Here is a 16,235-nt window from a genome sequence, read left to right as displayed (position 1 = left end):
GATGTTTTGCCTATCCCTTGTCTTCTGCTGTTTTATTAGTCCCCTACCGGTGTATACCGGAGGGGATTATAGGTTTGCACGCCGTTCCTCCGTCCGTCAGTCCGTCACCCAAAGAACAGTTTTCCAGACTTTTTTTCTAAACGCTTAATGCTAATGATTTCAAACTTGGCACATCGTTTCCTCATGATAAGTTACAGGTCTAGTTCGGACTTCACGACGTTTCGATCATTTTTAACTAAGTTATGGCACTTTGAACTTTGGCAATTCTTATGATCCTTAACTCAGTGCCATTTTAGTTTTAATTTCCTTTAAAAACCAATTTCTCTGCAATAATAGGACCGATTGAGATAAAATTTTCACCATATGATGGACTCGGTCTGTAGAATATTTTAATGCTAATTATGACGTCACAGGTCACGTGGTTCGGTCGCCATATTGTTTTTCGTGAAAACACGAAAACCCCTTTTTCTCTGCAACGGCTGAACAGATCGAGGCCAATCTTTGCAGGCAAAATCGCATACCCATGAGGAACAAAAGGTCAGCGAGCATGACGTCATGCGTCACATGGTTTCAGAGTTATGACGTTTTTAAGCATGAACCTTTAAAACCGAGCTCCTCCCTCATTTTTGATCCAATCGAGGGGAAACTTCACAGATCTCTTCAGCACTAAAATGTCCTTTTGGAATTTGTGATAGGGCACATGGTTTGGCAGATATCGTTAATTAAACGAAAATATTGTTTTTAATGGATATCTCGTTTATTCTGGAGTTCTCCTCAAGCCGCACTGTGCGTCCTCCTCAGCCTCGTCTCGCGAACGTCAACAGCGTGACACAGCGCGCGCTTTCCCGAGGGGCGGAGCCAAGCCGAGCAACATATATATACACATCGATCATTGATCGTGCACCGAAAAATATAAAAAAATACTGATGGTTTCAGAGTTATGACGTTTTTAAGCATGAACATTTAAAACCGAGCCCCTCCCTCATTTTTGATCCAATCGAGGGGAAACTTGACAAATCTGTTCAGCATGTCAGTCTACTAAAATGTCCTTTTGGAATTTGCGATAGGGTACGTGGTTTGGCAGATATCGTTCATGAAACGAAAATATATATATTTTAAATGGATATCTCTTGAATCGCTAGTACCTCAGACCGTGAGTTGGTAATAATTTATATAATTCACACAGTGCAATACGTGCAGGCCGCTCCACGGAGCGACCTTGCAGGCTTATCGACGAGGCGAGGCATGACACACGTGTCTCAGCATACCTCAGATCAAGTTTGAAAACCAGCATCAACCATGCATAAATTTGCATATTCGATCATTTTTGACAAAGTTATGGCACTTTGAACTTTGGGAGGGGACATGTATTGCAGCGCAATAATCAGAATGCTTGTTTTCTTTGCCATTGTATGTCAACTGTTATGATATTGCCATTGCACATAGTACATGCCTGGGAGCCTCAGTGGTCTGTCTTTCTGTCCATGCTGTCGCTAATGACTTGCCAACAAGTGAAAAAACTGGTCCGAAGGCTGAGGGGGCATGCAGCATTGGGAGTCTCATGTATGTGCTACTTGTGAATGTCTGCAGCTGCAGAGGGTCCCAGGTAGGTTTGCCTGTGCTTAACCACTCCTGTTTGTATATATAAAACTAGCACCTCTTGTCGAGAATGGTGACCATGAAACCCTCTGTCACATAAGCATTTGCTGGAAGGGCCTGGCCAACAGGGGTGAATGCCACAAATCCAACTTTTTAGGTACATATTACACATTCAATGAGATCTATAAATTCAACCAGGGGGAAAAATATACAAAGGACTACAAGGAAATAGAGAAGGAACTTTGATGCAGGGAAGGCCATTAGGTCCATCATGCCTGTGCATATCTGCCATCACCTATGCACCCTTTCATCCCTAATTCCCTCAGTTACCCTTACAATTCCAGTTTAAACACATCTACCACTGGTTAACCACATCACTCAATAACAATGAAATGACTAATAAACAGGGAAATAATATTATAAAATGGAAATGTGAATGATAAAGACATCTTGTCGAGGGTATGAAAGCAAGTCGTTTTACAAAAACCAAATCGGAGTCACAGAAAACCAAACAAAAAGCCAAGGTCTCAAGCTTGTTCTACATTGAAGTCTTTCCTGGTTTTTCAAGTGAATCAAGATATCAAAATAAAATAAATATTTTCACTCTGTAATTGTGTGTGGAAAATACAGAACCCACAACTGGACAAAGCAGTGTCCGTTGCCTCGTTGCTAACCACAGACAGCATCAGTCTGGCTATTTAGGCTTCAGAAGCCTTTTATTGGCAAATCACCAGCCCACCCTTGGAGAAAGGAATTGATCCACACACGTGTTGAAAGGTGCTAGTTGTATAATATACTCCCCGGGAGTATGCCCCAGCATGCTCATTGTGTGGGAGGCAATAGTTGCCTTTTTCAAGCCAACATGTTGCAGCCATGGATTCTGCCCACATGAGGGTCTTAATTAAACAAATAAGGAACGTTACTCATACATCCACGGAGGATGTGTAATAGTCTTCGGTACTCATATCTTAGGACTATTCCTCTTGGAAATAGTATTATTTACTTATAATTTACGACTCAATTTATTTACCTAAAATTATGAAATATATTTACATTTTATCTTTTTAATTTCCAGCTTGTTACATGCAAATTGATTTATGATTGAGATAATTTGACAAATACACTGTATAAATTCAAAATAAATAACAGTTTCCTTGATTTGTGGTTCTCAAATGTGTATATATTTGTTTGCGATGAAATGTACCTTGCTTTCATGATTCGGCCAGCCCAACCTGATTGCTGTACAGATAATTAATTAATTAAATGAAAGCTACCTTTTTCCAAATGAAACTGCTGTTGATAACTTTTCTATTTGTTGTTCAAATTCCAACAATGTGTTTGTGGATATTGAGGATTATGTGTTTGATTTGTCTGCACATCGTTATTGTGAGCTCAAATGATTGCAAACATCTTGAGAAAGAAACGCGTGAAATAACAAAAGTGGGAGACGTCATATTGGGGGGCCTATTTCCTTTACATTTTGGCATTAGTGACAGAGAAGAAACTTTGAAATCTACACCAGAATTGCCTGGCTGCACAGAGTAAGTAATTTTCCATTTCTATTACAAATTATTTCTTTTGAATACAGAATAACTCAAGGAATCCTTTTCAGCCCTTCCAATACTCATCCATTTGATTGAACAAATCTCGTTCATTTAAAACGTTTGTCATTTTGCAAACATACTCGTACATTTGCTGGAACGCTATCTTCTTGCAACAATGTTATCAAAAATATTTTTATTTTCTGCAACAATGTTATCAAGTGGTTTATAAATTACTACATCTATATCATTGAGGCGAATCTGAATATTTTCCAGCCTTGGATTTCCCCAAAAAATGTTTATTTTTGCTTAAAATTAATTGTAATAAATAACAATTTTTATGTGTAATATTACAATACAGTCGACCCCGCTATTCGCGGTTCCACTATTCACTGGTTCAGCTTATATGCGGTTGATAAAATGCAACATGTTTCTCTCTAAAGGTGGTTCATTCTTTCTTCTTCTTATTCCTCTTCTTCTTCTTCTTCTTCTCTATTTGCGTAAAAGTTTCCCGCAAAATCGCAGGGTTTTTTCCAATTTGCGGCCGTGTTCCGCAATTTCGCAGTTTTTCTTGGGCTCAAAAAACAAATTTCACTAGCTGCTCGCTTGACAAATTTATAAAACCCATCTTTCACCAGCCATGCACAAAGCAGCTGGACATATGCAAAAAAAAACCATCTTATTTGAGCTGCGAACATGACCTGCTTCTACATTCACTTCTGTGTGCTTCACGTTTTCATTGACCTTCGCGGATTATCTTCGACATTTGCGGGCGGGATTTGCCTCGCCATTTGTGGGATTATCTCTAACATTCGCGGGTTTTGTCTCGCCATTACTGGGACTTTCATCAACCTTTGCGGATTATCGTCGACATTCTTGGGATTTGTCTCACCATTGGCGGTTTGTTTCTCTCTATTCGTGGATTTTCGTGACTCGGGAACCAATCCGCCTTTTTCCCATTGATATAATGCCCCGCCATTTGCAGTTTTGCAATCTGTGGCTTTTTCCAGGAACGTATCCCCCGCGAATAGCGAAGTCCGACGGTATTTAACCTCTTGTCAACTGTGTACATTTCATCCCAGGATCTTTCACACACACATGACTTTGAAGGTTTAAAAGATCCCTTTTAAAGCTGGTTTATCAGTCAGTGACACAGATAGTTTTGGTGCATCACACTTTATATTAAGAGATTTGATTTAAACTTTGTAATCGTACTCGATTAAATTGTACAAACGAATAAAATAATATAATGATCAGATGTACTAATAATTCAAAGTTTTTGAAATTAGGCTTTGGTTTTTTTGTTCTTTTTGAGCAGATTTATTATACATACATCATTGTGTATAATGTAAATTCTGGTATGACTTTAACTTGTGCTTCATAGTTAAGGTGAAACATCAAAACTAACTCTACTGGAAGGACGAAGTATAATGATAAAGAATCCTGGGGAGTAACTTGTTAATAGTGGCAACACTATGCCGCACATCAAATCATGTTTGGACGTCTTCTTCACACTACAAAACACAAAGAGCCTGCTTTCCATGGTCTCATGCATGTCAACACTGGAGTTTTGCATCCTGGAGGAAGATGCATTGGTTTTGGTGGAAGTTTTACAGTATCAAGTTATTTATATGTAATCGCAGCCTTTAACAGGTGTGGGCTACAATTTTCAGTCAAATGTAGATGCAGCTCCGACTACAAGCAAAGTTGCAGCAGTTGTTGTGCAAAGTTGCAGAAAAGTTGCAAAGTTGCATTATTTATTTTAATGCAGCTAAAGCACGTAAAGTAAGTTGCATTTATATGACTATGTCTTTCTTTCCAGCCTCGATCCACATATTTTTCACATAAAAATACATCCAAATAAAAAATACTTACAAATAAAAAAACGACAGCACCAGGTACCGTATCCAATTTATTGAAGGAATGTGCATAAAGATTATTAAAAGTGCTTAACCATATCATACCGTGAAAAAAAACAAAAAAAAACAACAACATCATCATCATGTAGCCTAATGTTTCAAATTTTTATTTGAAAAACACAAATTTTCAAATGGTGATGATGATGAAGAATGAATATCCAGTGAACTCCTCGAAGTTTGAAGATGACCCAAATGAGGCTGCTGCAAAGTCATGCACTGAGGAAAAGGCAGGTGAGGATGGTGGTGAGGTTGCCGAGTCGTGCACTGTGAGTGAGGCAGGACAGGCAGTATAGGGTGCTGATGGTCTTAAGGTGGAGGAACCAGGGCAGAAGAAATGCGTAATTGAGAGCTGCCTTGTAGATTGCCGTAGCTTTCTTTGCAGATTTTTGTAGGGGAGCAGCAAGACATCCAACGCCCTCTTAAATTTGAGGTAACACTCCATGACCTGGTCAGCGTCTTGTACCCTGTTGGCAATCACCCGCATGTCCTGCATGCTGCAGCACCTCACATAGGAACTTGACCATGAGGTTGGACTTCGGCACCTCTCCTCCTCATCACTGTCCACCTCATCCTTCTCGGAAACCTTGGTAATGGCCTCCAACTCCTCCTCAGTGAGCTCGGCACCATGCGAAGAGATAAGAACCTCCAACTCCTCAGGCTGCATATCATCAAATCCTGCCCCTCCCACCTGCCAACCCGACAATTTCATGCCTCTCCTCCATGTTATCAGAAAATCTTGTGATGTTCTTCACTGCCCGTGTCCACAGGTTGTGCCTGCATGCGGTGATTGTGGAGCCTCTCACCTCATCCAGCAACTTCTTGATGGCGCCAATGCAGTGGAAAATGTTGAACTCTTTCCAACATTGCCCAACGGTGAGTCCTAGGTCGGAGTCCATCGCATCTAAAAATGCGGTGGGTGTAATATGTTTTAAACTATTATAAAGCCAGTCAAAAACAACGGGTTGGAACAGTTTTAATGATACAGCCACGTGAGCATGCCAAAGTCTGAAGTCTGGGCCCAGTGTAAGGGGTGCTTATATCATCTTTATTTTTCAGACATCCTACAGATGTAAATGAACACTCAGTTTACTCTCTGTACATTGCACATCACGTGCAGCAAATTTCACCTCCCTGTGCCTTGTATTTATTGTGATTTAAAAAATACCGCTTCTGCACACCGACCTTGAGGCTCAGTTTGCAAGTCAGTTTTTTTTTTGTATACAGAATCGAGGCTCGTGTAAGAGCTAACACATTTAACATGAAAACATGCACAGACACACAAAACTATGGAAGGGGTTGGTTGGGGGAGGAGGGGAGGGTACATGGTACAAACCAAATTAACACTTCTAGGAACCGCAGGAAAGAAGCTGGGGATTCAAAGAGGCGGAAATTGGGGCGTTTTAATGGGGGTAGAAAAGATCAATGTTTTGGATGGAGGAAGATAAGAGATATAGTCCGGCAGCCAAAGGCCAAATTTCCCCCTGACCCCAAAATGTCTGATATAGTTTTTTTCTCTGCTGATTATTCATCTTTGGGGTGTATATAATGAGATCTAGAGTGGTGTGGACCTGTCACCCTTAATCAATTATATATATTCAAGATGGCGTCCAAGATGGCTGCCACGAAGGACTAAAATTCGAAAAATCCTATTATTTCAATGTTTTCTGCCACAGATAAATTATTTTTTGGCCAATATATATGTTTTGGGGTCCAATAATTTCGATAGAAAGGGTTTGAGAAGTATTGGATGTACCGTTGCTATGGTAACCAGCAATATGGCTACCATTAAGTCAGTAAAAGGTGGTAAAAATGGCAAAACTGCCATAAATTTCAAGAAAATGTTTATTAGAGCATTGTTTTTATTTCCTACGTATATGCTAATGAGTAATGACCACAATGTATTGGATAAAATAGGTTTGATGAGTTACGATTTTCTGTTGCCATGGTAACCATCTAAAGTGACCATTCTGATGTTTGAAATAAGTGTGAAAGATATATAACATAAAACCATACATTTTTGGCCTTAGTTAAATGTTTTCTAACCCTAAGATCATGATGGGATTGATTTGATAAATAAACTGTTTGATGTTGCCATTGTAACCACAAAGATGCTACCATGAATGGGGGCTTTAACGTTTTGATAAACACGTTTTTTCTGCTAATATCACATTGATTACCATTACGTTTCAGATATTCTGATGACAATAGGAGTCTAAAGTTGGAATGACATGATGTGACGATTGTGACGTGTACAGAGCATTCTTTCTCTCCCTAAAATTGTCAAATACATTCAAGCTGAGCGAGAGGCAGACTGGGCACTCCATCTCGATACTGTCAAAGAAATGATACCTCTCTTCTTTGCAGCAGGACATACCCAATATGCCTGATATGCCCTGTACTGCCTGCATGCTATGGAACGTCTTCCCAGTGAAGTCTGCAAACACCTCATGGCCCGAGAGCACACAATGCATCACACCTCAGGTTTGTTCAATGGAATATGAACTGATATGGCCATTGAAACTACCTTCATGCGATATGGACATGGGCACAGAGGTATAGTGGGCATCACCCTGAAACCCGAAACCCTGAAAACCTGGGCATACAGTCTACATACATGCAATGTAATCATTAATGACTTGAACCAAATGAGGGACAGGGAAGGTCCTCCTGCGCAGACCTACAACAAGGAAGAGATGCCAGCCAGAATCAAGGTCGATACCCAGGACAGGAATGCGCTGCATGAGAAAGTAGAACTCAGCATAGATCCGCTAGATCCAGAGCAGCATCAAGATGGACTAGTCAATGTGGTGACTGGAAAGGTTGTAGTCCACCCATCAGTCAATGTCAAAAATGCCGTCACTCTGGGTGAAAACCAAATGGAGACGTTTGAGAAAAGCTGGCCTGGTGGTTTTCATGATACCATAACCAAGACAGTGAATACAATGGAAATCGCCCGGAAACACCTTAAAGTAGGTGAGGTCAAAGTTTTTGACACCGAGACTATCTATGCCAGAGCCATTAGTAGTGTATATATGTTGCTTCTGGGACACTCTCATTTTCCCATTGACTTACATGTTAATTTTTCCCCTCCCTCATTGCCCCTAAACACCTCTATTTCTCTCACGCTGTTCTTTACGAACCTTCTAACCTTTTGACATGTTATCCTTATTCATTAGACCACTTAAACAATGGTCCTTCTGTGTGAACCTGTGATCCTTCTGACCTTATGGACCTTTTAACCTTTTACTCTTAATATCAGCTGGTGAATCATCTTTGACCCACTCACACAACGACCCTACAAATATTTGTTTATGTGTGGGAAATAATTTAATTCTTCTCCAACTTCCATCACCATACTCAAACCTTTTTAAAATTAATTATTCGCTTTTGAGAAATGACGTTGTTTCACTGACTTGGATAACTTCCCAGAAAGTTTTCATTGTTTCGTTTCCTGTTTTCACACACGCCTTGAGATTCCTCGAAATGCTGTCAGCCAGTTCTCTTCCCTGAATACATTTTACATTATAAAAAGCCGTATTCAGTTCAATTTTAAACATTGTGAATCGACGAAGATGAACGACAACTTGTCTTATTCCAGTGATGAAGAATACTCACTAGGGTAAGTTTCATTCAGAATTGAACTGTTGGTGAGAGCTTTGTATGTGATTAATTTAAATTTATATGACATGATATATTTTTTTTTATTACAGCAATTCAGGTTTTGAAAATGACCTGGTCTTGGCAGAAAATGAAGTTTTTCCGAAAGAGATTTACAACGAGGCGAATGAGCATTTAAACCATTTGCCTGTTTCACCATTCTTGGAAGATTCATATGCAAGGTAAGATACTAAATATTAATACATTTGTGTTAAACGACGCTGCCTTAGTGTGTGTGTGTGTGTGTGTGTGTTCGTGTGTGTTCGTGTGTGTATGTGTTTGTGTGTGTTCGTGTGTGTATGTGTGTGTGTGTGTGTCAAGAAACAGCTCTTGGCTCTTAAAAGAAGTTCCACCAACAGCCTGAGAATGACGAAGCTTTATTTAAAAATACCACTTATACAGATCCGGAGGAAGCGAACTTCTACAGCACGAACCAGCTTCATGCCACGTTCAGCCTTCCTGCATGCATTGGTTCACAGTCCGCTTAAATAGGAACACGTTTATCAGAAAATCTCCGAGAGAACAAAGGAACTGGCGAGAGTTCCTCCCACCGTTATCCCTAGCCCCCACCGTCATCCGTTCTTTCATCTTGGGGGAGTGCAGCACGCACCATTAGTATTAGGACCAGATGTGGTTTCAAGCCTCCGAGGTGACAGAAAATGTAAATAACTGAAGGGAGAGTGCATGCTTGGCCCTGATAAGACCATTATCCAAAGGTTTATGTCTGCAATCCGAGCATCCTACATGAAGCTACACATTCCAAGCGCCTAATCCGTTTGTCCATCCGCGGCTCGAGGCGCCGTCTGCGAATCAAAGAGGGATTTTACGACCGGACTTATCTAGGTGAAAGGGCACACGTATACAAAAAAAGCCATTTGTCCAGCATGACCGAAGCGAGTACCTTCTCATTTAACCTATAGCAAAGCGAAAAACCCTTTATTCACTTATGAAATCGCATTTTAAAACAACATTTAAATCATAACGCATTAGTCGGCCGACGTCTATACGATAACATTAAGCAATAACAAATCTACGACCTGACATTCCTTCCTCTTGTCTCGTCGAGACAAAGTATCTCAAGAGACAACGTGCCACATCGGGCTTTATTGAAAAATAATTGTGTAATGCGGGTATCTCCCAAGGGCATACCGTGCGCCCATAGCGCCTCGCCCGTGCATTTGGCGAACGTGTCGTGTGGTGCGTGCTTGGAGCCTGAGGGCTCAGAACATGAAAGTCCATTAACGTTTCGGATCCACAACGAAGGCGTCTGGTCCAGATGAGGTTCTGCCCCGCCAGGGGGCCACCACCTCCCCTGCGGAACTTGCTCCCCCCACCCTTTGCAGACGCGGTCCTTTCAGATCTTCGAAGTTAATCAACGATCATGCCCATGAGATCTCTCACGTGCTGCTGTTCTGGGGAATACATAATGTCGTCAGTATCTTGTGTCTCATTTTCCTGGTCAGGGTACAGAGCGTAAAAATCCGATTCACTTGAAGCATTTGAACTTAAAACTTTTGAAGTAAAGAGAGGAACTTCCTTTATGTCAAAGTCTCCCATGGGCGCCTGGTCGGCTTGCGGGTCTAGGATATCCACGTCGGGTCCCTCGACCGCCAGACCCAGCGTCGCAATCAGATCCATAGTTGGGTCGGAAGGGGGTGTACAGCTGTCAGCTTGTAATACATAAGCAGCGTTAGCCAGTACACGCAAGGGGTTTATAGCACAAGTATCACAGTCATCACAGACATCATTACAGGCAGCAGCCAGTTCCCACATGGGATCAACACAAGTATCACAGTCATCACAAAATTCAATGCAATTTTCTGGAGCGCTGGTCACATCTGCCTTGTTGAAGGACCCATTCAGGTCGACGGCCTCTGTGGTCAGAACCATAGTCGTTGTCGGCGGCTTCTTCAATTTCCATCCTGTAAAATACTTTCTCATACAGAGGAGGACTAGAGATTGCAATTAGTGCCCCCCAAATTACTACCCCAAGTATCACAGCCAGTGCGGTCAATAACCACTTCACTATGGTGCCCGTCCATCCCCGGAACCAGTCAGTGAGCCAGCTAAATTTATAAGAATTCTCGCGCGCGATCCGATCGATCGTCAGGGCGTGGCTAGTTTCCCTTAGTCTCACTATTGCGGCTGACACTCCTTCGGATGGATCGGGTATGTAAGTGCAACATTTTCCCTCTATTATTCCGCATACCCCTCCTTTCTCTGCCAGGAGCATGTCCAAAGCCACCCGATTCTGCATCACCATTGTACGCATGTGAATTACCGTGTCCAATAGTATATCATGAGCCGTAGCGGTGTCGTTTGCCACCTTTTCTAGGGCCAAAGCCAATTTATCTATCCGGAAACTATCCATGACTGTGCCCGCTCCTGGGAAGAAGAAACCAAACACCTTTTCCCATAGGCTCCCGTGTAGTTTAGTGGTTCCATCTTCGTTCATGACTGACCTCTTATAACGCCTGTCCAAGGACTTTGGGTCTAGCTCATCCAGTATCTCAACGTCAGGAAGGAATGAACCCAGATAACATGTGCCCCCCCAATTATTTGGTAAATAGGGGTAAGCCTTGTCGCCGCATATAAACATTGTCCCATGGGGTGGGACCAGGTGGGTGGATAAGCACCGGAGTCCCTTTACCACCCCATTAATCCTACTAACCCCCCTAGAGAATGTTATAGCCGTTATGTTGTGGTTGTGTTTATCTTGCAGTACTATTCGTAATGTAATCCCCGAGCTCCCTTGTCCCAGCTTCCCGGGGAGAGTGTAGGCGCATTCTGATTCTCCCATACGCAAGTGGCCGGAACCCTGGAGGCAGACCGTCCCTTTCTGTGGTTTGACCCAGACGGGGGCAGGCCTCTCGGCCACATGGGCAATCATTGACGGGCGATAATTAAATTGTCGATTGCAACTCTTGCCGTTGTCAACCCCTTCTCTTTCCAGCGTGGTGACTAAACATGGGGAATCGATAGGTTGTGAGCAGGGGTCATTGAGGGACAGAGGTAGCACTATCATGTGTATTCCTGTGGTGCCTGCTTGGGGAAAGTGCATGCACGACCAGCAGTGTGTCCTATTTTGAATTGTTGCCACCTCCCTGGCCACTTTCCAATATGTGTTTTCCCCCTTCTTTGGGGCCTTATCCTGGGGGTGTGGCGTGAGTATGTATTCGATGCATGGTGTGTGTTTAGTTTCGCCACTGGCCGCTCCTGGGGTCCAGACGCTGCACCGGACTTGCATAGTCATGCCTTTCTCTAGGCGCGTGCGTGTTTGTAGCTTAAAATCAGGGGTTCCCCATTTGTATCCTGGTTGGGCCAAGGTCTCAATGCTAGCTTGCCCGTTTTCCCGGAACTCTCGTTGCTTTTGTAGTACAATGCCAATGCGTCCAGGCCCTGCCGACAGTGCTAGCCATTTTACGCTTACCCAATTTGTGTGCAGGGCTTTCTGTTCGAAACATGGTAGTGATACTCTTTGTCCCCATGTTACGGTGAGGTGTCGGGTTTCGTTTTCGCATCTATTGGAATCGGAGCTTCCCCTAGCTGCTGTTGCTATCAATAGTATCGTACCTATGATTAGGCCCATCCTTACTGTGGTTGCTGTGGTGTAGTGTCTGGTGCTTGTATGGCCAACTTACAGTGCGTGGCGTGGATCCACGAGGTCTTGCCCTCGCAAAAGACTGCCGTTGGTGTAGTCAGCAACACCTGGACTGGTCCCTTTCCTCCTTTTCCAAGGCGTTCTTGCAGGTGAAGTGCTCCACGAACACCTGGTCTTTTTCCTCTGGTGGAACACCTGGTCCACAAGCGCCCTGGGAACACCTGGTCTCCAGGTCTCCAATTCATAGATTCAATTCATTCAATTCATAGTTTCATAGAACACCTGGTCTCCAATTTCCTAATCCACTTTTTCCAAGTGGATCCAATTTTATCCAATATTCAATTTTAAATTCAATCCATCTCTCAGCATCCCATTTGCCTGTTTCCTACATCAATAATAAATAAAAAATAAAAATTAAACGAAAATTACTTCAGCTAGAGTTTCAACTAGAATTAACACAAACAAACCACCATTAACCTCCATGAACCTCCCCCTATTATTTATTTATTTTCACGAATAAACAAATAATAGAAATAACCTGGTCTAATTCCAATTCCAATTATGGTCAGTTCTGGTGTCTGGTCACACACAATGTTTTTCTCACCCACTGTGATTCGCTCAAAATAGATTCTCACTGTTATGTCTGAAATTCGTCTCATGAAAACCCATTCAAGAGTCCGGTGTAACAGACAGACAAACACATAGACACGCCGAAGACCCCAGGGTACCCATCAACTAGCTTGTCCCCAGATCAACAACACAGCGAAACATGTAACTTTACTAAAATAATCACTTACTCATAACTAATACTCATACCACTAATTACTCATAATAACTCATAATTACTTATGTAATTACTCATGCCAATACTTACTCAAAATAATGTAATATCCCAATCTTCACCCCCTATGCAAATCGAAGCACCCCGGACAATATCAACCACTGTAGCCGCCTTCCCGACTCCAGGCAGCCACACGCAGCCACATACATCTCCACCCACGTCACACAAGACAACAGCCAACGAGTGTGTCCACCACACAGAAACCTTTGGCAATGCAACAACCGAACTCCCAGACAACCAACAATAAAACATCCAATCCATCTCCATGGCTCACCAAGCAGTTCCAACGTAATCCAGCTTCACATACCGATTTCCCCAAAAAACTCGTGAAACTTCACCCCCATTCTGGAAAAACCCTGGACTAAACCCTGACACCCTAAATAACTTCAGACCCATCTCCAACCTACCCTTTCTGTCAAAAGTTTTGGAACGTGCTGTGGCCACTCAACTCAAACATCACCACTCTGCCAATAACCTGTATGAAACATTCCAATCCGGATTCTGCTCCAGCCACAGTACTGAAACTGCTCTCCTCAAAATCACCAACGACCTTCTCTCTCCTCTGACGCCGGCAACCTCAACATTCTCATCCTCCTCACCTCAGCGCCGCCTTTGACATCATCAATCACACCATCCTCCTCACCCTGCTTAGACCAGCTTGTGCCTATTAAACCCAAATCAGTTCACTCCCAAGCCTACAAGGACCACCTACAGCACTACAAAGATGCCCTCTACTCCGCCTACTACTCTCAAATTATCCACTCTGGCTCCGGAATCCCAAAAGCACTCTTCTCTACAATAAACAAACTAAATAAACAAATAAATAAACAAACTTTACAACGTGAACAAACTCCTCAGCGCCCTGGATACCACCACCTGTCATTCAGAGTAGACAACTGCATCTCCTTCCTTTCATTCATCCAAAGCAAAATTGACAGCATCTACAACAGCTTAATCACCACAATTCGCTCTATCCTGACAAACTGCATCACTGAAATAAAATCCTGGCTTCGGATCAACCACAACCGACAACGACCTCAACCACCCATAACTCTGCCCTCAACATAGATGGTTTTCCAGTATCCACCTTCCCTCACATCCGGAATCTTGGCATCCTCATTGACCAAACCCTCTCCTTTGACAACTACACTAAACAGATCATAAAGACAGCCTTCTTTCACCTTAAAACATCGCCCGTCTCTATCCATCCCTCTCCTCCATGGCTGCAGAAACCCTCATCCACGATTTCATCACCTCTTTCCATCTCCACCGCCTCTTACACTTAAACAGATCACAATTACTCACTCATACACTGTTGCATCATCGAAGCTGACTACTCCCTTCTGAGACCTGCGCTTCCCAGTCACCTCTTATACTATTGCGCTCCCCCGTCATTATAATCCACCCATCTGTTACGTCCCCTATTACAGGTAACTCTTCCTCAGCGAGCTTACACTGCCATATTTCCATTACCTATAGCTTATTTATGCTATATTTCACACCTTATGTATCTAGATTTACTTCCAATTTTGGTCTCGTTTGGTCCAGTCAAAAGTAGATTTTTATCAAAGCATTCACCATGCCGGATGACATCATGAAATCCCAGTAGGTTGTCCTTCAATCCCAACCATCATGTGATTGTCGACGTCTCCATTTATTTCGTTCCTCATGGGGTTGGTGTTTTATGGCCTTTACCTCCTACCCAATCACACTGCACATCATTCCCCGTCCTTGATGGATATATTTGCTAGTAGTCAGTATTAATTTTACATCCAGATGAGCACAGCATCCCATTTTTGCATCCAAAACCTCCCCAAAACCCCTGAAACAAACCCCTGGACTCCTTGCAGGCTGGACCAAAACCCCTGGATGAGGTTGTATCCCAGTACTGACTCTGCTGTCTTCTTGCAAATCACTTCAACTCCATGAATTTTTACATGTTTCGTGAACAGAACAAAACACTCTGTAATCGTCAGATTGAAACTGCCCCAAACCAGTCCATATAAACTCCATTGTTGTCCTGTCCATCTCCCCATGTCCAAATTTTGTGACCATTTGAGAAGCCCAGAGTTCGATTTTCAGTTCTGGCAACCTCAGCGACTGAATTTCCTTGTAGGTTTGATCCATTCCCATGAGTACCTGGGCCCAGTACTTGCCTCCATGGAACAATGACGCCTGAGCACTCAATTAACCCTCCATAGTACCAAAGACTTACAATCAGACCGACAGACAGACAAATAACAGAGGCGTGTCACCAGCCTCAGCACAGGACATCACCTCTCCAGACAGGCACAATATAATCCACAATATCGAAATGCCAACTTCTACCTAGAGCCTCGCAAAGCCAAAATCGGGCATATTCACTGCATTTCAACCTCCAACCACACGGGGTGTTCCACCCTGCGCATGCTCCACCATGCAACCCGATCTGTACTCGGTGCGCCCCCCATAATCAGTAAGTTATAATAACCACAATATACCTCGGCACCCACCTCTTGATACCACAGCTTAATCCATGTTACTTGCATCTCTTCATCCTCCCAAATATCCTCCATTTAACATGACTATCCCCACAGCTCGATCAAACGCGTCACTGTACTCAACCCGGTTAAATTAAATACAAAGCATACTGTACCTGACGCTTCCGGTCGGCACCGGAAATCTGTTTATTTCTTGAGTCCCCTGAATCGAGATTTGAGACGTCAACGACAACCACAACAACAAAAAGCAGAACTCGATATTCTCTGTTCACTAATTACGTACATGATTTCAGTTTTAATCAACAGTATATGTCCCGATATTCTCTGTTCACTAATTACGTACATGATTTCAGTTTTAATCAACAGTATATGTCCCGATATTCTCTCCAGATTTAAGTTCTATATCCTGCCGTTAAAGCAACACCCAGTAGACTGACAGCCTGTCGTTCTTCCAAGGTTAGTGAATTACCTCTGACCTCTTTCCCTTGCAAATCTCGAACAAAGGTCAAATGAACTTTAAAAGGTCAAACTTCAAATTGGGGTAACCAGCGCTTTCATCCCACAACTAATGCAAGTCCGGCGACATTCCGCCCCTGC

General features: G+C 42.8%; 1 protein-coding gene across 1 annotated transcript in view; it reads left to right on the top strand.

Annotated features, from left to right (window-relative positions):
- Positions 1-2,472: 2,472 nt before the first annotated feature.
- LOC144891216 (extracellular calcium-sensing receptor-like) overlaps positions 2,473-16,235 on the top strand; it is a 70,402-nt gene continuing 56,639 nt past the window's right edge. The window contains exons 1-3 of the mRNA XM_078773599.1: positions 2,473-2,543; positions 2,952-3,133; positions 4,794-4,812. Of these exons, the coding sequence (XP_078629725.1) occupies positions 2,473-2,543; positions 2,952-3,133; positions 4,794-4,812 (272 nt within the window). The remainder of the gene's footprint in view (positions 2,544-2,951; positions 3,134-4,793; positions 4,813-16,235) is intronic.

The sequence above is a fragment of the Myxine glutinosa genome, chromosome 3 (assembly GCF_964187855.1).
Source record: "Myxine glutinosa chromosome 3, kmMyxGlut1.1, whole genome shotgun sequence".
In the NCBI taxonomy this organism is placed as follows: domain Eukaryota; kingdom Metazoa; phylum Chordata; class Myxini; order Myxiniformes; family Myxinidae; genus Myxine; species Myxine glutinosa.
The sequence above is the reverse complement of the archived record's forward strand: the minus strand, read 5'-3'. Positions and strand labels throughout refer to the sequence as shown.